At 35.2% G+C, this 23,279-nt stretch overlaps 1 protein-coding gene across 1 annotated transcript in view; it reads right to left on the minus strand.

Moving 5' to 3' along the window:
* Positions 1-733: 733 nt before the first annotated feature.
* Positions 734-23,279, minus strand: part of AADAC (arylacetamide deacetylase) — a 30,682-nt gene continuing 8,136 nt past the window's right edge. Inside the window, exons 2-5 of the mRNA XM_072792263.1 lie at positions 19,106-19,328; positions 16,165-16,234; positions 14,605-14,776; positions 734-7,982 (exon numbers count right to left, since the gene is read on the minus strand). Coding sequence (XP_072648364.1) covers positions 7,386-7,982; positions 14,605-14,776; positions 16,165-16,234; positions 19,106-19,328 — 1,062 coding nt within the window. The 3' untranslated portion in view covers positions 734-7,385. The remainder of the gene's footprint in view (positions 7,983-14,604; positions 14,777-16,164; positions 16,235-19,105; positions 19,329-23,279) is intronic.

A 23,279-nucleotide genomic window follows, 5' to 3' on the forward strand; every position in this document is an offset into this window, starting at 1 on the left:
TTAGGGTTGTTGTTTGAATTAAACTCCTAATGAATATAAATAACTAATAATAACTCTAGGCATCTAGGAGGTCATCAATAAATGGTAATGTTATAATTGTACATATTATTATTAACATTACAGTAAGAAAGAAACACAATCAAAATTCATGCCCATATGGATCTGACTTAAGTATCCTCCATTTAAAAAAAATTTACCCCCTGATGCTGCCTGAACTGGTGGATTGAAATGTGAAGTGTAGCAAATTATTGAACGAGCCCTAAGAACTGCTCCAGTAAACTGGGTGGCAACATAGAAAAAGCCAAGACTGTGCAGTGCAGAAGATATAGATAGAAGATATATACAATGGAATATTACTCAGCTATTAGAAATGACAAATACCCACCATTTGCTTCAACGTGGATGGAACTGGAGGGTATTATGCTGAGTGAAGTAAGTCAGTCGGAGAAGGACAAACATTATATGTTCTCATTCATTTGGGGAATATAAATAATAGTGAAAGGGAAAATAAGGGAAGGGAGAAGAAATGTGTGGGAAATATCAGAAAGGGAGACAGAACGTAAAGACTCCTAACTCTGGGAAACGAACTAGGGGTGGTGGAAGGGGAGGAGGGCAGGGGTGGGAGTGAATGGGTGACGGGCACTGGGGGTTATTCTGTATGTTAGTAAATTGAACACCAATAAAAAAAAAGAAGATATATAGAAGATATAGTAGAATAAAAGTGTGATGACCATTGAGAATCAAATTGTTTACTAATGACCATTTTAAAAATGTAGAAAAGAGATAATGCATTCTGAGTGGAATCCTGTAAATTAAAGTATAGCTTTACAAAGGTATGAAAATGTTTTTGTTGATTATTTTCCCACTGTCCACCGAGACCACACTCTGTCTTTTAGATAATGCACACTATGTAAGAATCAAGGCAGTCAGGCTTCCAAAAGCAAGCTGATAGGAAAAGTCACCTCTTCATCTGTGAGCAAATATCAAATACAGAGAAGCATGCTGTGTAGGGCAAAGGTTAGAAAAGGACATTTTTCCCTTACATGGATCTAGAGAACTAAAACAGGAAATAAAAATAATAGCACATCAAAACATCATACACAACAGCATTGTAAAAATACGACATAAGAGCTTGCCTCTTATGTACTGGGTGATTTTTTTCTGATAATTTCACTCATATTCAAACAAATTTCACCCAGGCAGGAGACATGTATAACTTCCAATGTTGCAGCTATGAATAAGTTTCCAAAACAGTAATGGAAATGCTTCTAAACTTTAAATAATAACTAAGATCTAAGATCTTATTTTCTATGACCCAAATAAGTGTTAATATTTAGCTCTGTTTCTAATAGCAAAATTAAGGCTTTTTTCACATGGTTAGTAAATGGTTACAATTTGAGAGCTTATGATTCTCACCAATTCACTTCATATTACATATTTATTCAGCTTTTTAATTAATACCTATCTTTCTTTCCAAGGATTCAAGAATCTGCTCAGGCACTTGAAATGTTATTGTGGATATTGTAAAAGATCTTAGAGAGAGGAAAACATAATGCAAATGGTTGCATTTACTCCCCTCAGTTTTCAACCCCATCTAGGAAAAACAGCTGATTCCGCGCAATCTGTTTATTCAATTGCTCTAATTAGTTGTTGATGGACTAAAGGGATTTAACTTAATTAAGGCAATTTATTGCTGTAGAAATACACAAAGCCAACACTGACATAAATCTTGAATCATGCACATAAGCCATTCAAAATAAAGCAATTGTTAATATTGCCATGCAGTGCCTCAAACTGGCAGGGTCACTAGTTGCATGATGGGAAGCAGGAGAGAATCGGACTTGGAATTGGACACATTGGCTACTTCCTTTATGGCCTGACCCACTTAACTGTAGGTCAGGAGCACAAAATAATGTTGGGGAACTTAGACCCCACAGTTCTATCATGCTGCAACCTCCGAGTGCTGAGATTTTGAATGCTTGCACAAGGCTAATGAAATGGCTGATGTCATTACTTTTTTTTGTGATTTCCTCAGTATGAAATTTTTAGTTTTGTAGTTTAGGAAACATTAGAAGTACCATAGGATTTAGGATATGAGTTAGCATCTATGCCTCACTGAAGAGAGCGTCAAAACAGGCTGAACTGTGATCCATGCACCCATACATTTACAGGAATCTCTATCATCTCTTACAAAGTACATGTCCTGTCATCCCTTTACATCATACGTTGGTGTTCCATCATATACATATATCAAAATTTATTCACCAGGTGATGAATAGTTGTTTGGGTTTTGACCATAATGACTAAAACTCTTTTAAACACAAAAACAAGTATTTATGAAGATATACATTTTCATATTTTTTTGGAAATGGAATTTCTGGGTCATATAATAGGTTCTGTTTAACTTTATAAGAGATGGATAAACTGTACTAATGATTAACATTGCTAAATTTTTGTTCATGTGCTTATTGACCAATCATGTATTTTCTTCAGTGAAGTAGCTGCTTGAATATTCCACCCATTTTTTTCCTTGTATATTTTGCTTCTTGTTACAGAATTATAGAAGTCCTTTTTGTACTCTGGACTCAAGTTTATTATTACATATATACTTCTCAGATATGTTCTCTCAGTCTGTGGTTTGTCTTTTTATTCTCTATATCATGCCTTTCAAGAAGTAAAGGGTTTGAACTTTGATGAAGTCCAATGTATCTTTTTTCTTATTTTTACTTTTTAGTTATTTATTTTTTTAAAGATTTTATTTATTTATGTGACAGAGAGAGTGAGTACACAAGCAGGGGGAGCTGCAGGCAGAGGCAGAGAGAGAAGCAGGGAGCCTGACATGGAGCTCAATCCCAGGACCCTGGGATCATGACCTGGGTAAAAGGCAGATGCTTAACCGACTGAGCCACCCAGGTGCCCCACCCCCTGCTTTTTTAAATGTCTGGCACCTTTTTTCTGTCCCAAGTCTCATCTAAGAAATCTTTACCTAAAAAAAGTTGACACAAAATTTTTTTCTTGTGTTTTCTTCTAAAAGTTTTAAAGCTTTAGGTTTTTGCATTTAGATGTGAATTACAAAGAAGAGATGAAAAAATGAAGTGCCTTAGACTAAGGAAAAAAAATCCCACCTCCCACCTCCAAATGAGAAAATACACCCAAGAGGTGAACATTCTGTACATGAGTCATAGTGGATCATAGAATTTACTAAAATGAAGAGACTTAATAAAATGTGTACACTGCTCATTGGGAGGGTATGGAAAAGAGAGAAGCTCTACAGAGACAAGGGAACAAAGTGAAACAGAAAAGAGAAAATTTGTAAATAGATTCTAACTTTCCTTCTAACTAGTTGTTTTTTGTGCAAAATATAACAATTTTTACTTCCTAATTTGCTAAACTGTCACCTTTCTGAATATCTATTATAATGGCTTGATTATCTTAAATCATCCAAGTCATTTGAAATAGTGATCATTTAAGTCCTTTCCAATTTTTTACCTTTTAAATTTTATTTTCTTGCCTAATTGAGATAGATAGTATCTATCTAAAACAATGAAATATAGTAAAGGTGATAATGGATATCCATAATTTCTATATAATTTTAAAAGAGATTAGCATGAGGCAAAATTTTATATGGCAAATATTTATCCATATAGATATCCTTCTATTTTTTAACCCTTTATTTTTTAATTTTTTTAATAATAAATGTATTTTTATTGGTTTCAATTTACCAACATACAGAATAACACCCAGTGCTCATCCCGTCAAGTGCCCCCCTCAGTGCCCGTCACCCATTCACCCCCACCCCCGGCCCTCCTCCCCTTCCATCACCCCTAGTTAGTTTCCCAGAGTTAGGAGTCTTTATGTTCTGTCTCCCTTTCTGATATTTCCCACACATTTCTTCTCCCTTCCCTTATATTCCCTTTCACTATTATTTATATTCCCCAAATGAATGAGAACATATAATGTTTGTCCTTCTCTGACTGACTTATTTCACTCAGCATAAAACCCTCCAGTTCCATCCACGTTGAAGCAAATGGTGGGTATTTGTCATTTCTAATGGCTGAGTAATATTCCATTGTATACATAAACCTTCTATTACTCTATTATTACTCTATTAATAGAGCATTATTACTCTATTACTCTATTATTCTATTACTATCACATAAGGATTATTTAAATTTAAAAATTGAATATTAATTTTATCTCTTTAAGATATTTAGAAATAAACATATGATTTTTCTCATTATTGCTAACAAAAATGTTGAATGATCCTTTCATTCCTGACATAAACACTTCTTAGTCATGAGGAATTTTTAAATGCTGGTATAATCCAAGTATTATAGAAATCATAAGTATCGATGGGAATGACCTAAAAAGACAGCATATTACAGTCAGTAGCCTACTTAACATTGAGATTATTAGAGTGGAATTTTTGTTTGTAAGAAAGTCCAAGACATGATAATAAGGGCAAATAGTTTATGCAGAATGGAGGGCAAGATCATTAGGGGAAGCACAAGTCAAGTAAGTCCATGTTGCTGGTTGTGTTACCTACATAGATTCTGAAATCCCCAATAGTAATATTGAAGTATTGACAATGAGCTGAAAGGTGAAATTTTTGAAGCATGAGAGCCAGTGACTCAGGGGTCAACAGTTGACTACAAAATGGAAGGGTAATTGGTGATACAGTCTGTTACTATGATTCAGGAAGCCAGAAGGAGACAGAACTGTCTGGCAGCAGCAGCAATAATCAAGGAAGACATTTAGCACATGTTCAGCTACTATGGTATGACGAATGTGGGAAGAATAGAGGAAGCATGGTCCTAAGTACTGCATCTCAGATGGAAGTTAATGCAAGATAAAAGCTTCTGGATGCTGCTCATGATGATCCATGAGTTCCAGAAAACAGAGTGGAAAAAGATAATAGAAATTGGGAAGAGACTGGGGAAAGGACAGAATCAGAGACAAGGAATGTCTCACAGAAATTAAGGTGTGGAATGAGGGCAATTGGAAGTGATGGCCAATGTAGAGAGGGGTAAAGAGCAATTAAAATAGCCAGTCCTGGCAACTTCGGATCCAAGAAACCACATGGTAAGGTAGGAACACCTATAATTATTTACCTTATTTTACGGCATAAAAAACAAAGTAGGTAGCTTTAATAATGTATATTGTGTCATAACTTTTGTCCATGTTTAAATGAATCTTACAATTCCAAATTAAGACTATGTCCCCACCTAGTTATTAACATAGATTATTTTTATTGATCGGCAGGTGGTTTGAAAAAGGTAAAAGAATGAGGCATAGAGATGCAAAAAAAAAAGAAAGAAAGAAAAGAAAAAAGAAAAGAAAGAAAAGAAAAGAAAAGAAAAGAAAAGAAAAGAAAAGAAAGAAAAGAAAAGAAAGAAAAGAAAAAAAGAAAAGAAAAGAAAAGAAAGAAAAGAAAAGAAAAGAAAGAAAAGAAAAGAAAAGAAAGAAAAGAAAAGAAAGAAAAGAAAAGAAAAGAAAAGAAAAGAAAAGAAAAGAAAAGAAAAGAAAAGAAAGAAAAAAGTCCTCTCCAACTGAGTATACAAATGACCCTATGATGCTCCACTGGAAATCATAGGTATGATTGATTTGTATACATATCTCGTGTAATATATGACCCTAAACATTTCTGTTTTTCCACTTTACTTAAACCATTTGAATTTGTGGCTTGCCAATTGCCTATCCACTTCTCACTTATGGTTTTACTTGAAAGAATACTAATTTTGTTCAGGAGGATGTGCCCAGGTTAAAAAAATGATTCCTCAAGCAACCCTGACAGTGTCTACAAGAAATGTAGTTCTATAAAATGAGACATAAAATGAGAAATATATTGGCCAGGCTTCCAGGACTACTCTGTTATTTTTCTTGATAGAAACAGAAATGAAAGTTTGTGGTTCTCCCATCCCAAGACCAAAACCTCTTTCTGCCTGATAATAGTTGAGCAGAAAAGTAAAGACTTGATTTCTGGTGGCTTCGAGAAACCACCATATTACTCCTAGGCTGAATTCTTCAATGCTTCCACAAGATCATCAAGATTGATAATTACAGTCACTACAATTTATTCTTCATGGTCTAGAGTGTAGACTAAATGTTTGTGTCCTTCTAAATTTCATAGTTGAACAGAAAGGTGTAGGGTATAGACAATGTTTGTGTTCTCCTAAGTTTCTTTTATTTATTTATTTTTATTTGTTTTTATTATCCTCCTAAGTTTCATAGTTGGTCATAGTATATACTATAGTTCATGGTCTAGGGTATAGACTAAATGTTTGTATCCTCCTAAATCTCTTACATTAAAGCCTACGCTCCCATGTGATGGTATGAAGTGGTGCCTCTGAGAGATAATTAGGAATAGGTGAACTCATAAGGAGTTAGTGCTTTTATATGAATCATGAGAAAGCTTGCTTCTCCTCTCTGCTTTCTGCCAAGTGAGGATACAGTGAGAAGCTAACATCTGCAATCCAGAAGACTCACACCAAAACCTGACCATGCTGACAACCATGCTGAGCCTCCAGAATATTAGGAGCACATTTCTATTGTTTATAAGCCATCCATTCTATGGTATTATGTTATAGCGATCCACACTAAGACAGCTCAAGAACACAACTTAATTTCAGGTTGCCTTCTACTATGCCCACATGGACATAAGAACTTTTAGAAATTCAAATTTTTGCCCACATGGACATAAGAACTTTTAGAAATTCAAATTTTTCTATTTGGTTTTATTATTTCTCCCATATTTCAAGCTTCGTTCACCACTACTACATTGTGGAGCTATTGTCTCCTACCTCAGTGTCCCTAATTTTTATAAGTATGGAGCTGCTTTTCCCCAAAGTGCCTAAAAGATCATTGGCATTAAATTTGGTAACTAGCACAGGAAAAGCTTGTATTAAGAAATGATTTTTGTAGTGATAGACAAATGGCATCATATTGAGGCAAATGCTTTGAAAGACAATTGGCACATAATTCATATTAATGCCTACAAAACAGCATTGCAAGCCTCTAAATCCATGCTGGGTGAAGCTCTGGCATTTCACGAGCTAAATGTGTTTAAAACTTTCTTCTCAATAGTAATACTGTAGGCAATTTAAAAACCAGGGCTGTGAATTACAGCTATAAGAAATGAATAAACAGAAGCAGAAAAAAATATACAGGAAAGTAGATAGTTTCTAAAGTACAGAAGTGAGTAAACAGCATTTGGGACAAGAAATAAAGAATCCTCTGATTTAAAAAACTAAACCACATGATGGCTATGAAGACTTAGAAAGGTCACAGATGATAAACATCAACCCAAACATAACCCTTTGATTCTCACTAGTTTGTTTCCTATTTGAAGTTTACATACTTTTATGAACCCCTTCCTCAGATTTTTACTATAGATTTTCACTTAGCCAGTTCATATACTGATTTTCTAGTCTATCTGCAATTTTAAATCCAGAAAAGGAAAATGCTCCATGGAATCCATCCTCAATATGGTTATGGGTCACCTGAACCCCGGCATTCTGAAGTCGGGTGACATACATAATTCCATCATCTCTTAAGACATCATATTGACAGGTGATGACATAGGTCAAGGGTAAACTTCGCAGTTTGTTGTCATCAGCCAACAAGGGGGCTGCTCTCACATCTAGAAACCCCGGATATTTTTTAGCCAGCTCAGAACTACCATAAGTTGGACTTTTATAAAAGTATCCTTTCTTAAACTTCTCAGGGAGCAAGGAACTCCAATTAATAAATTTGTACAGATGGCTTGATTCCACTGGTACATGTTGATTGGAGAACATAGCTTTTACAAGAGATTTGTCCACGGTAAAGTATTCACTCCAGAACCTGACCATCAATGATTTGGGCAGAATTGGAAAATGTGAATTTTCCCGATATGATGGTAAATCCATATCAAGAGTCTGAAGGGCAGGATAAATTAAACACTGGGTCTTGAGGTTGATCTCCACATCTGGGTCGTCTATGAGCTGAAAATAATTTAAATTAGTTGCTCAAATAGTAGTTTTCATTGAAAAAATATTTTTATTTAAAAACAATAGATTGATATAAATCCAAAATCTCAAAAAGATAATCAGAAACAACAAAAATATATCTCAAAGAACTTTCTAATTTTCAGTATTATATTGAATATTAGATATATGTCTATACTTAAATCCTATGAATATAAACAAACTGATTTGTACGATTTTCCCCATAGATGGAGAAAGAGACCATCTAATGTGTGATTAAAATGCAAAATATTTACTCTGACAACTAGGAATGGCAATCAGAGGAAACATTTTTTGTAAGTAAAAAAAAAAAATGTACATATATTATTATATCAACAGGCATTAACACTTAAAGGAAAAATCACATAATTAGGAACTCCAATTTGGCTCTGATACTAAACAGATAAATCCTGGGCAAAAGTCTAATTCATTTTAATATTTATGTTTTTAAATATTCAAACTACATTAGTGAATTAACATATTTATCTATAAAATGCATATATTTGGGGTATACTAGAAGTTTTTTATTAATAGGATACATGACCAAAAATATCTGGAGACCAATAATCTTGAGGATTACAGTCTAGCAGATGTTTTTATGTACATTATTTGGTCTTACAACATTGGAATGGCCCATTGTGTCTCATACATTAATTAATTCCTCAAGTGTGGCCCCTGGACCACTAGCATCTGCATCACCTGAGGATTTATTAGAAATTCAAATTCTTGGGTCCTCAACCAGATTTACTAAGTCAGATAGGGAGGAACCAGCAATTTGTGTTTTAATAAGTCTTTCATGTTATTCTCATGCATGCAAAAACTTGAGATCTGCTAGCATAGGTCACAAATAGTAATTATCAAAGCTGTAGGTACTCTGATGCTTCTCAGAGTAAAGTATAATGTCTAAATTGAAGTCTATTTCTAAAAACTTAATGTAGAGTTAAAGAGGGAGAGCATTGTGACATTTTTTCCTTTGGTATACATTGTACACACATACACACACACATACACACACACTAGCAAAAGCAAATGGCAGCTCTGCTTATTTATTACATTGCATTTTAAGCACAGCTAGTAATTAGATCTAGTTACTAAAATAAAATATGTATAAATCCATTACCAGATTGTTTTATGTAAAAATAACCATTTTATGTTGAAGAAAAAGTAATGAATTTAAATAATCATTTCAGTGTTTTGTCTCCTGTAAGATTACCACATTCCATTTAGCTCAATACCTAGTATGAAGAACACTGTTTACATTAGTAGAAGTGTGGTAATAAATAAGGGGGGCTGATTTTAGATTGAGTTAAGAAGAAATACAAAAATATTTTATATTTGACCAATAAATTCAACTCAACAGGTAGCTAAAATCTTTGAACATATAGATTTTAAAAAACTATCTTTATAGCTAATACACATAAAATCAAGTAAAGAACTTCATAATAAATATAAATGTAACTATGTTTAAGGCTCAAGATTTTCCCATACACCCTGAACTGACCACTCATCCTTCTTCTTCCCCATCCTTCATTCTGTGGAATTCAATATTGTATACTTCTTTAAAATTATATCATTTAATCAAAGCAGTTTACCTGATTGAGGACATTCCATCGATTCTTAGTGAACCAATAATTATTATTGTGAATTTTACTAAATCTTTTTCTGCAAGATGATCTATGATTCTGCTTCCTTTATCTATTAATGTGATAAAATTCACTTATTATTGTGTCTGCTTGCAAGTTATATTTTTATAACTTGTTACATTTTTCTCAGAATTTTTCCATTGAATTTAAATATTATTAGATATTTTTTAACTTCAAGAAGTTTTTCAAAATGTCTTTCAAAGACTACAATGTTCACTCATCAAAGACAAATTCTTTTTCATATTGAAGGCTCTGTGGTATTGTCCCTTTATCAATCCTGATGTTCATTACTTATGCCTGATTTTGCTTTTCCTTTTTTTGTCTTTCCAGAGACTTAAAAATTTTATTAGTCCTTTTAAAGAATTAACTTTTTGCTTTTTGTTCATATTTCTTATAAGCCTTGGTTTTGAATATCATAATTTCTGTTCTTGCCATTACTATTATCTTCCTTCAATTTTTTTTTTGAGTCAGATGCTTATTCTAGCCTTCCTTTCCAATATATGCTTTTGAGGAAATACAATTTCCTAAGAGTATTGTTCTAAATGTGGGGAGCATATACAAGATATATATTCTATTAAATAGTGACCCATAAGTACTTAATGTATTTTTTAAATTTCCATACAAAGAAGGATATTTTCTTATTTGCCCTTTCTTGTTGATTTCCCAATCATTGCATTGTGGTTAAGAGTCCAAATGTGTGATTTAAATTCTGTGATATTTTTTGAGACTTGCTTTATGGACCAGTATTTGGCCAATTTTTTAATATAATCACATGTACTTGCTTGTTTCCCTATTTTTTATAGACCCATCGAATTAAATGTACTGATCGAGTCCTGTATACCCTTATTATTATTTTTGCCTGCTGTCTTAATTACTGAAAGAGGTAATTTAAAATCTCTCATTGTGATTTTGAACATTTGTGTTTTTCCCTGTAGCTCTAGTATTTTCTTCATACATTTAAGGCCATATTATTAAATCCATACAGATCTAGAGTTGTCATACTTTCTTGGTGGTTTAACCTTTTTCTTTAATGATATGATCTTCTTAATATAGTAGTAATTCTTTTATTTTTTTTTATTTATGATAGTCAGAGAGAGAGAGAGAGAGAGAGAGAGAGGCAAAGACATAGGCAGAGGGAGAAGCAGGCTCCATGCACCGGGAGCCTGATGTGGGATTCGATCCTGGGTCTCCAGGATCACGCCCTGGGCCAAAGTCAGGCGCCAAACCGCTGCACCACCCAGGGATCCCAGTAGTAATTCTTTTAGATATTACTTTAGGTAACATCCATATATCTTCCATACATTTACTTTCAAATTTTCTGCTTACTCATATTTCTAATCTGACAAACTTGATCTTACAACCAGGTTATTTAGACTACTAATATTTACTCTAATTACTAAAACAGTTGATTTTGATCTACCTTATTTTGTGAATTTTCCTTCTTTTCTCTTTTCTCTAGTTTTGACTTAGATGAGTTGACATTTATTCTATTTTTTCCTTTTATAGTTTATAAGTTTTACCGTATTTCTATTCTTTAAATGATTACCCTAAGAATTATAATGTGTATTTGTAACCTCTCAAAAACAAATGAAATTATTAAAGGCCAATCTAAATCTTCACTTCTTCTTAGATAATAAAAAGAGCCGGTAAGACTTAAAATCTGCCCTCCCCTCCACTCTTGAACTGATTATTTGTCTTTCTTATATCTTATTATTTTAAACTCTCCAGGTTTAAGATTTATCCACATTGTAACCACATTCTTGCTCTTTGCTCCTTCCTCTATTGTTAACTTTTATCTGCATTTTCATTTTGTCTGAAATTATTTAAACCACCTTTTAGTGTGTTCCATTTATAGCAGTTCTCTTAGTTTTGGTGTACCTGAATATGCCATTTCTCTTTATTTGTATGTAATATTTTTGTGCATCAAAGGATTTGGTTGCCAGTAATTTTTGTGCTGTTCTTTGGTAACATTCCACTGACTTAAAAATTACATTCTCACTACTGAGAAGTAAGCTGTCAGTATGACTTGCACTTCTGTGAAGGTACTCTTTCTTCTCTAAGATTTTCTCTATTTCATTTTTTTCCCAGATTTAAAACAATTTTTAAAGTAATCTCTACACCCAACATACAACACCAAGATCAAGAGTTGCATGCCTTACCAACTGAGCCAGTCAGGCACCCCTCTATTTCTTTTTGTTTGATTTTGTATTGGTGGTTATCTAAACTTTTACTTTGCAGTGTCTATATATAGATTTCTCTCTAGCTACTTATTTATTTTTAATCTTTTAAAAAATATGTCTAGGGTTCATGAGCTTCTTTTATCTGTATCTTGATATCTTTCATCAGCTCTGCAAAATGTCCTATTATATTTTCAAATATTCCTTTCTCCCATTCTTTCCCCTCTCTTCTAGCATAATATATAAAAGTCTATTGGATTTTCATACTGTGTCTGCTATATTTCTTCTCTTCTCTTCTGTATTGTCTATCTTTTGGGGGTTTCCATGCTTCATTTTGCATAATCACCTATGAGTCATATGACCCATCTTTCAGCTCATAAATGATTTCTTCAGCTATGTAAAATCACTTAAGCAATTCATAAAGTTTTTATTTTGATAATTTTATTTTTTAGTTTTGGCATTTTTATTTGTTTTTCAAAACTGCTTTTCTGCTGAAATTTGCAATTATGGTTGTGAATTAATTGAAGAAACTAGGATAATTATTTATATTCTGTGGCTGATAACTGCAGTATCTGAATTTTCTAAAATGTCTATCTGTTGTCTGTTAATTCTGCATGCTTTCCTTCATGGTTTCTTGTTTACTTGTTTTCCTCGATATGTTTTATTCTGTGCGGGATACTGAATTCCAAAAATATTTGCAGGAATAATTTGAAGTCCATAACAATACCATATTTCTCCAGTGATAAGTTTTATACATTTCTATCAAGTATACTTGAATATTAACTGTTCATACCAACTTAATTTAAGTTCAAGGATCGAGATTTCTCCAAACCATCCAGGTGATGTGAAGCAAGGCTTCAAATGAGTATGGGTCTTGTTTTACAACACATTCACCCCAACAGTGAGACTGTATCTCTTCAGGGCCTCACTTAAAGTCAGGAGTACTTCATAATTGTCCCCATTTTTTGGAGGCCCAGGAACTTGACTTCAATCTCTATCTAATCTTAGTCAAACAGTTTTTGTTTTTCTGATAGATATATCCCATTAGAGCAGAGAGGACATCAAGTAATAGAGTTATCTTTGTGTGTGTGTTTTGTTTGTGTGTGTGTCTTTAAAAAACTTTTTGGCCTAGAAGCTTCTCCTACCTTATTAGCAGTTTAATGCTTCTCAGATTAGCACAAGATATTTTAACTAGATTTTTCATAATTATGGGTCAGAATTCATTGGTTCACCACTATAGAAGCCTGAACTCCACAAGAGGAAGGGATTACTATGCAACGCAATAAAAAGGAACTGATGCTTGAAAAGATTAGGTAGCTTGTCCAAGGTCACAGAGCTAGACATTTCTTTAGCTCCAAAACTACATGTCTCCTGGTGTTTCCCTTGTACTGCATCAAGATGCCTCTCAGGGTGACAATCGTAGGCAATATAGAGGTAGCAGATATCTGTTCTGTAGTATATTTATAACAAAACACAAAATTTATATCTTTTCTTTGGCTATAAATCATGAGAAGGTATTTCTAAAGGTATCAATAGCCAAAATTTATATACTTTAAAATACGTGTACAAAAATGAATAATACAATCAACAAAATAAACAGCAAGGTTTGATTGCAAAATAAATTAATATGCAATATTTATGATTAGAGTTAGTTATTAAATTGCAGACATTCATTTATAAATCAACAAGGAATTCTTTTTTCAGAGAGGAACATTGCTTCTAAGCCATCAGAGCCTGGTTTATTTCTTAGGTCAGATAACCAGCATCAAAAACACTCTCACTCATTACTAAACTAATCATGATCATATATCACTTTAAATTGATAGCTAATTCTCCAGTTTTAGCTAAATGTCTTAATAATAGTGTAATGGTTGATATCTGAAAGTTATAATTCCTTCTGCAAGGAAAGTATCTATAAACCTGCTATCATTTTTTGCTTATAGGCAAATTGAGTATTCTGATAATAATAGTTTTCATGTAAATTTTAGTATATTCCATGAAAGATACTGGAATAATCTGATTCTGTAGCTATGGTGACTGGTATCATTGATTTCAGAAATACCAGCCCTAATAAAACTAAATAGTGTAGCACTTAGCTGACCATATTAATTATGTTTAAACCAATGATCTAGGAAGAGTACTTTATCATTTTATTTTTAAAAATCTGGCAGAAGGTATGGGCACCTGGGTGGCACTGTCATTTAAGCATCCAACTCTTGGTTTGGGCTCAGATTGTGATCTCAGGGTCGGAATCCTTGGGTCATGAGATTGAGTGCCACATCAGGCCCTGCACTCAGTGCAGAGTCAGCTTAACACTCTCTCTCCCTCAAGACGCCTTGGTGGCTCAGTGGTTGAGCATCTGCCATAGGCTCAGGTCCTGATCATAGGGCCCTGGCTGGGGTCGAGTCTCCCATTGGGCTCCCTGCATGGAGCCTGCTTCTCCCTCTGCCTGTGTCTCTGCCTCTCTCTCTGTGTGTCTCTCATGAATAAATAAATAAAATCTAAAAAAAAAAAACAAAGACTCTGTCTCCCTCTCCCTCTGTTCCTACTTCACACACACCCCCAACAAATGCCCTCTCTCAAGTAAATCAATCTTAAAAAAGAAATCTGCAGAAAGTAGAAATAGAAGCACTAAGGATATAAATGTTCTTTAATACTTATCTTTATGTATCTCTGATTTCTAACATATGAACGTAACATAAGTGCTTTGATATTTTAATGTTTGAAATAAATATTTAAGTGTAAAATGTTTTTTAAAAGGAGCAAATCTAAGCAACATACCTGTTGAGCCACTGCTGCCGCCAAATTCCCTCCAGCACTGTCTCCAGAAATACCAATTCTTTCAGGATCCACACCATATTTATCAAGAACATCTTGGCGCATGAACCCCTTTAATGCATTATATACATCTTCAAACTGATTTGGAAAGTGATATTTAGGTGCTAGTCTGTAGCTGTAAGCAGAATAACAATATTCTTTAGCGATATTCTTTAAGTCAATTATTTTTCATTGAAAAATGTGCATCTGTGTGTAGGAGAGGGCATACTCTAACCGTAAAACCGAAAGTAAAAAATTTTCTTTAGCAAACCTGATATTTACGGTCATTTTGAATCCAAACTTCATTTTTATGATAATGTTGATATGAAAGCTTTTACAAATTTTTACATTTTGATACAAGTAACGGCTTGAATGTAAAACTTGGATTAGATTTAAGAAAAAAAAAAGTGATCACTTCTCTTAAGCTTTTACCAAAATGTGATTTTCTTTGTAATCATTATGCTTTATTACTAACCAATAAGTAGCAAACAAAGCTTAGGAATTATTCTATTTCAACTTAATCTAATAATCAAGTTGACATGCAGTCACTTTTATGGGATTTTTTTCATAGTTTCTTCATTTTTCTATTTATTCCATTGGGTTTGTTTTCTATTATTAATTATTGATCTAAAATGTTTCTTGAGGGCAGCCTGGGTGCTCAGCAGTTTAGCAGCACCTTCAGCCCAGGGCCTGATCCTGGAGTCCTGGGATCGAGTCCCACATTGGGCTCCTTGCATGCAGCCTGCCTGTATCTCTGCCTCTCTCTCTCTCTCTTTCTCTCTCTGTGTCTCTCATGAATAAATAAATAATTTTTTAAATAATAATAATAATAAATAAAATGTTTCTTGAGAATAATTTGCTTGTATTCCTGTATGTTATTTGCTGACTAACTTCATTTAATGAAGGATTATATCATGAAATACACTATGTTAATTGTTTTAAATGCATTTTATCACCTAATTTTTAAAATAACTCTGTGATATAGAAAATATTATATGACTCCCAGTTTACATCTGAGAAAACTGAGCTAAAATGATATTCAGTGGCCACAGTCATCCAATTAATTCTAGAACCAGGCTTTGAACCTGATTCTCTGACTCCAAAGCTCCTATCTTACTCACTTTGCTAGTTAAGAGTAGGCTAGGGGTGCCTGGCTGGCTCTGTCAGTGAAGCCTCTGACTCTTGATCTCAGGGTTGTGAGTTCAAGCCCCATGTGGAGCCTCTCAAAAAAAAAAAAAAAGGAGTAGGCTAGAAGTCCAACAGAGGTCATTTGTCCCTTAGATGCAGTAGTTTAATTTTATTGTAACAATTTTTTGACTTCCTGTTTTTGAGCCCCGTTTGACCAAACTGTATAACTCTTTTCTCTCTTACTCGTTTCTGGTCATGTCAAGATCACTTTAGCCTCATCTTCTTAATTTCTTTGTAACACTCCCAGCATAACCAAAGAACAACCAAGACAGCTGAGAGCATCTCACTATATAAGGTATCTGGCTCAAACTCAAACAAATCAACAGTGCTCCTTACTTGGTTGAAATGACAACAGCATCAAGTCTATCAGCTGTCCGTCTTGACAGAGAGTCATAACCAAGAAAAGCTGAAATAAAAGAGAATAAAATCAAAATATGACAAATGAATTGGTGAGTTTTTCTATCAACAGAAAGCTTATCACTATACCTTATTCCTCACTGAAATGTTCTGGGAAAATTTTTTTAAGATTTCATCATAGCTATAGAATATGAATTCTTCTGCTCAGGGATCCTTTTACTATGTCGTCAGCTTTCTTGTCCTTCCCTATACATTAGGTGTTGAAAGAATAAACACATGCATATTAAATCCCTGACTTCCAGTAAGTCACAATCTACTAGGGACAGGGGTAGGGAGGGGCAAGCATATAAACAAAAAGCAACCATGCAAAATTTTAGTGGTTTTTTTTTTTTAATTCGATTTGCCAACATATTGGCAGTGCTCATCCCATCAATTTTAATGGAGAGGTACACAAAGGGTTGTGTGGAAATAGCACTAGACTTTATTAAAACTGCTCCCGAGAGGGGCGCCTGGGTGGCTCAGTCAGTTAACTCCCTGTCTTCAGCTAAGGTCATGATCCCCACCCTGCATCAGGCTCCCTGCTGAGCCTGCTTCCTCTGCTCCCCCTGCTTGTGCTCTCTGGCTCTCTTTTTTTCTCTGTCAAATAAATAAATAAAATATTTTTAAAAAATTAAGAAACTGCCAGAGAAAGATAAAGAAAAGATGAAGTAGGGAAAGCTAAAACCTGATTTATATATTCATATGTTCTAGGCAGACAAGAAGAAAAATGTGTTTTCTGGGGGTTTTTTTGGCCATGTGTATAGAGTCGGGATGAGTCACACATGTTTGCTATTGGGCTTGGGCAAGTGCTCCCTTTCGCAGATAAGAAAATTGTAAGATAAAATGGAATTTGCCAGTAATGACAGGAGGGCCAAATCGTAAAGTGTTATGGGGAAAATCTCAGAATATATAGTTGTCACAAGCATTAAATCATGTGGACCATGAAGAGTAGATACTATCTTGAAATGATTTCTGAAGTAAGGTGCTGAATATTCCTAAAATATCACATACATACTAAGTTGTAAGCTTTTATTTAACATTTGCTGTAAAAAGTCATTCTTATATTTGGGATTAGAATATACATTTTCATGTCTTTTTAATAAAAATACAAAAATCAGGAAAATACCATTTTGTTTCAGAGCTCATTCTTATTTAGTTCCTTTATCCTGATAAGCTTATTCCCATTCTTCAGTAATACTTTGATGAGATTTTAAGGAAGTGCTTTGGGCAGCAGGGACTCATGGAAACCAACTGAGGCATAGCATAGTCAAATTTTGCCTTAGAAACCTCACTTCATTGCCAGCTAATGACTTCACTGCCTGTATTTATAGAAAGTGACAGACAGGATCACACCCCTTACTACTCTGATTTACATTTCCGGTCTACATCAATACCATCGACATCTCTTTTCCTCCTGTCACAGAGAAAGTGTTCCTCCTTCTATGTTTTGTTAGTACTTCTCCTCCAAACTAAGTCCAGTTTCTTCTCATATCCCCAAGATCATGCAAACCTCATTCCGTCCCCCAGCTAACCCCCATTCTTCCAACATACTTCTATTAACTGCCATCTTTACCTTCAGCTTATAGCCTCAGTGTCCATTGAAAGATGAATGGATAAAGAAGCTGTGGTTTATGTATACAATGGAATATTCCTCAGCCATTAGAAACGACAAATACCCACCCTGTGCTTCAATGTGGATGGAACTGGAGGGTATTATGCTGAGTGAAATGAGTCAATCGGAGGAGGACAAACATTATATGTTCTCATTCATTTGGGGAATATAAATAATAGTGAAAGGGAATATAAGGGAAGGGAGAAGAAATGTGTGGGAAATATCAGAAAGGGAGACAGAACATAAAGACTGCTAACTCTGGGAAACGAACTAGGGGTGGTGGAAGGGGAGGAGGGTGGGGGGTGGGGGTGACTGGGTGACGGGCACTGAGGGGGACACTTGACAGGATGAGCACTGGGTGTTATTCTGTATGTTGGTAAATTGAAACCAATAAAAAATAAATTTATTATAAAAAATGTAAAATAAAATATCTGCTCATAGATCTTTCTTATGTAAATATAAAATACGTATAATATAAAAATGTACTTACACATAAAATAAGGTATAAACTTTTATATAAAGGAACATTATATACAATAAAATATATATTTCATGGATTTATGTAAATATTAAAATGCATAAAATAAACTAAAATAACTATTTCTTTATATCAAATAAAGATAAAATACCCTTACTCAACTTTGGCTGCTTTTCCATCTAGCACCTTTTTCATTTCTTTATTGTCTAAGCTGAATGAAAGACTAGAGTCATCATCTCCATTTCCTCATTTCATATCCACTAATCCATGTACTTCATTTTGGTTTTCATCATAACATTCCATTATTTCTGCAATTAACAAGTTAAATAATAAATGCTTATGAGACACTTTTCCTTCTGGCCCGAGATTTGCTATAGCAAATCATTATTCTCTTTCAGAAAGAGATCTGAAATAATTCCTTTAAACTAACATAGATCCAAAGAAAGGGATTTCAGACAGCCTAAGTGTTATATTATCTAGGATGTTTAACAAATATATCTTCCTGATATGCTGAAGTCAACATCTTAATAAAATATATGCTATATGGGGATCCCTGGGTGGCTCAGCAGTTGAGTCCCTGCTTTTGGCCCAGGGCATGATCCTGGAGTCCCAGGATCAAGTCCCACATCGGGCTCCCTGCATGGAGCCTGCTTCTCCCTCTGCCTGTTTCTCTGCTTCTCTCTCTAGATCTCTCATGAATAAATAAACAAAATCTTTAAATACACACACACACACACACACACACACACACACTATACAATAAACTAAGATTTTCAACAAAGGGCACATACCAGCACTCCCCAGACACCAACCACCACCATGAATATAAAATAAACCCCTTCTTAGTCTCTCTGGCTTTCGTTTTGGTACGTATACACGGACAGGAACATTGTTGAAAGTTGTCTCCATCACAGTGACATTTTCATCAGATGTGGGTGGAACTTCTTGAAGGTTCATAAAGAACATAAAAATGTTCATGAAATGGTTGACTCCCAGTAGTTCAGCAAACAGACTCTAAAGAGGTGGGGGGGAGTACACCAGGTTATAAACATCAAAGGTCAATGTTGTTTACAGACATAGAAGTATGTTGCATGCTCCCAATGGTCCTGTGTCAGATTGTCACAGGTGAATCTGCATGACACAATTAGAAATACTGGAGATTCAGACTTTTTACCACAATAGTTGCCTCAGATTAAAAAAAAAGTAAAGAATTATTGAGGTATTACAACTTGGAAGGTTCTATGCTTCCTACTTTGAGTACAAAGACAAACAGGGTATGTTCCCTACTCTAAATAAGCTCAGCCAAGTGGGAGAAATGATATATAAGCAGTCATGAAGTAACATAACTGCATGTATCATAAACATGTACAATGAACTTTGGCAAAGGTCAATAGGAAGATAAACTCTAATTGCCTGGACATGAGACCTGGGGAGAAGTTTTCAAATAGTAGGTGAACTCTGTTATGCAAGAGTTTGGCCAAATAAAGGAGGAAATCTCACTTTGGGCCAAATTTAAAGATTCCTACTGCAATTGGAGAAATGCAGGTAGCTTAGTAAAGCTATTAAATCAGGTCCACCCAAGGATGCATAAAAGACAAGGGACCCCAAGAGGTGAGTGTGAGCCAAACCATGAAGAATCTATCATGTTGGAATTCCAAGAATCAAAAGATTTGTTTTCCAATCCTAAAGTGGAAACATGTGGACTATGGTCCTAGGAGATCGATTAAAGAGTTGGGTCAACCCCTTTCCCATCATATGAAGATAAAATAGGTACAAAAGGAATAAGCAAAATTATCTGTTTTCAACACTGAATCATCTCCACCTTGTCTGTAAAAGGCATGTCAGGGAAATACATTTCCCAGACCTCCATGTCAGGTGAAATTATGCCACAAAGAGGCACTCCTACAAGACTGTGAGAGCAGAAATAAAGAAAAAGCCATTATTTTCTCTGAGCCCCTGTCGGTATTTATATGCATACTGACAAATACGTGGCTTTCCATGCCTCTGGTTGTTCTGAAAATTACCAGTTCGGTGCTGCAAGGTTGTATATCTCACATTCCATAATCTCAATGTATTCCTACTGATTATATATATATATATATATATATATATATATATATATTCTAACACAATGATAATTGGTAGAGAATATAGTCTAGAAGGAGAGTTCTCAGAAAGGAGAACATTTAAGACATGTGTTGTAATTAGATAACGACCTGGTTAGCTTTAAAGATACTAAATGGGGACTCCTGGGTGGCTCAGTGGCTGAGCTTCTGCCTTCGGCTCAGGTTGTGATCCTGGGGTCCCAGATCCAGTTCTGCATCAGGCTCCCTCCAAGACCCTGCTTCTCCCTATGTATCTGCCTCTTTCTCTCTGGATCTCTCATGAATAAGTAAACAAATAAAATCTTTTAAAGATACTAAATGGTCTCATTGCCAATGTAAAATAGAACCAGTTAATGAACAAAATGTAGTAGCAAAATAGTTATTAAATGAATACCTGTAACAGTTCCTATTAAAGGAGAGTTTTGAGAGACCAAGTAGCTGCTGCAATAAAATGTTGTGAAGAAAATAATAAGTCAATCAGAGGACAAACATTATATGGTCTCATTCATTTGGAGAATATAAAAAATAGTGAAAGGGAATAAAGGGGAAAGGAGAGAAAATGAGTGGGAAATATCAGAAAGGGAGACAGAACATGAGAGACTCCTAACTCTGGGAAACGAACTAGGGGTGGTGGAAGGGGAGGTGGGTGGGGGTGGGGGTGACTGGGTTACGGGCACTGAGGAGAGCACTTGATGGGATGAGCACTGGGTGTTATTCTATATGTTGGCAAATTGAGCACCAATAAAAAATAAATTTATAAATAAAAAAAATGAGTTCAAGCACTGACTGAACTTAAAAGGTTACTGAAAGAAGAAATACATTCTCAAGGCTTTAGTTGATCAAATCAGTCAGTAAAGCGGATACTCTGTAAACTTTCCCTAAAAGAAATCTCATCTCTTACCTCTCTGTCGGAAAATAGAACCAAAGTTTGAACTTGCAAAGTATAGAATTGCAATGCAAGGTGAAGTCACTGTCTTGCCAGCTATTTTAGTTGGAAGTTAAAGCTTGGTCTGGCTTTCATTTGTAAATGATATTCTGAGTACTAGACTGGAAACATCTACAGGAGTACTGAACACCCTAAACTCCCAAATCCTATCAGGCCTCCCCTAGCCGAAGCAACAGAAACCAAGCCCATCAGTAGAAGCATTTGAGGAAAATGAGATGCCGAATTTCCCAGGTATTGTAAGGGAGGAAAGCCAAAGGCTTAGGGAAATAGTAATCTTGGATGTAATTTATTATTGCAGCCTACAACCCACCCCCATATTGTGTATTTCAGCCAAGTCCAGAAAATAATCTCTATACTAAGACACTGAGAAATGTATTGGTGAATGGAACTCTAGAATCTCAGTAAAAATACTTGCAATGATTGTCATCTATCGCCCAGAAATGACAGTGGAAGATTGTGATATTGATATGGATCTTCTGATTTCAATAGAAAGGATGAAATCCCAAAGTTATCACCCAAATAGCAGTGATAAACTATCAAATACAAGGCCTATGTAGTTACTGGAATGAGCAGCAGTGATGAAGTGAAACATAATTTCGGAGATCACTGCAGCAATAAAATGATCTTGATGTCTGAAAACAATGGCAGGGCAATCGACTGAAGTCTGACTTACTCTGCATTATTATGGTTTCTTACCCAATTTCCAGAGGTGAGACATTTAAGGACTCAGACTCGTTGAATGGAGGAAAGGCAGGGTCTCCTCAGGAGAGACTCACGCAAAACTATTACAAATGTACTATACATCTTCCTCCTAGCATTCCCCAGGAGAACCAAGACCTTTGGTTTGGATGAGTTAATATTGAGGGAAAGGGGAATGCCCAGACTTTGGAAAGAGAATACTAGGCACTCATTCAGAAGTGCTATTAATTCCTGGGGACTCCAAAGCCACCATGGCCTACAAGCAGAGTGGAAGCTTAAGGATATCAAGTATGAAATAGTGTTCTAGATTGATTCCAAATTGAAATGGGTCCACTAGGTGTATATATCCATGGCGGTGTTTATTTCCCCAGTTTCTCTCAATGGATAGTTGAAATAGACATACTTGGCAACTGGCAGTGTCCTTACTTTGGCTCCTTATTCCACTAATCAAGATTAATCAAGAGGGGATCCCTGGGTGGCGCAGTGGTTTAGCGCCTGCCTTTGGCCCAGGGCGCGATCCTGGAGACTCGGGATCGAATCCCACATCGGGCTCCCGGTGCATGGAGCCTGTTTCTCCCTCTGCCTGTGTCTCTGCCTCTCTCTCTCTCTCTCTCTCTCTCTGTGACTATCATAAATAATAAATTTAAAAAATTAAAAAAAAAAAAAGATTACTCAAGAGGCCCTCCATGGAAGTGAGGGCCAGGTAGAGACACCTTGAACTGCTCCTCCCTACTGAAATAGTAAAACAAAAGCAGTTATACGTCCCAGGGAATCACAAAGATTACTGCCACAATTAAGAGATCTGAAAAATTTAGAAGTCATCATTTCGGTTGCAAGTCTTAAAATGACAAAGATTCTCTCTCCCTAAGTACTAGCCTGACTCTTCTGAGCCCCCTTCTCAACTGGGCCTCAATGTTGTCCTATGAAAACTAGGATTTCATCCACTAAGGACTAAGGACTTCATCCACCCTCTTTCTTCTCATATTAACAAACCTAAAACATTAACTAGGTCAAGCTCAAGGTCCATCCCTAGGATAACTCTAGATTTCCTTAAAGGGCCTGCCTGAGAAAGCTCAACGCTATTGCAAAAATGTACTGCTGTTCTTAGCCAACACCCTAGAGACAAGCCCCTGATCATCCTTTCTGAGAGTATTTACTAAATGGGTTTACAATGGTGAATCCTTTCTCTGCCTCTTTGAAATGTATCTCCTACAA

The sequence above is a fragment of the Canis lupus genome, chromosome 22 (genome assembly GCF_048164855.1).
Source record: "Canis lupus baileyi chromosome 22, mCanLup2.hap1, whole genome shotgun sequence".
Classification (NCBI taxonomy): Eukaryota; Metazoa; Chordata; class Mammalia; order Carnivora; family Canidae; genus Canis; species Canis lupus.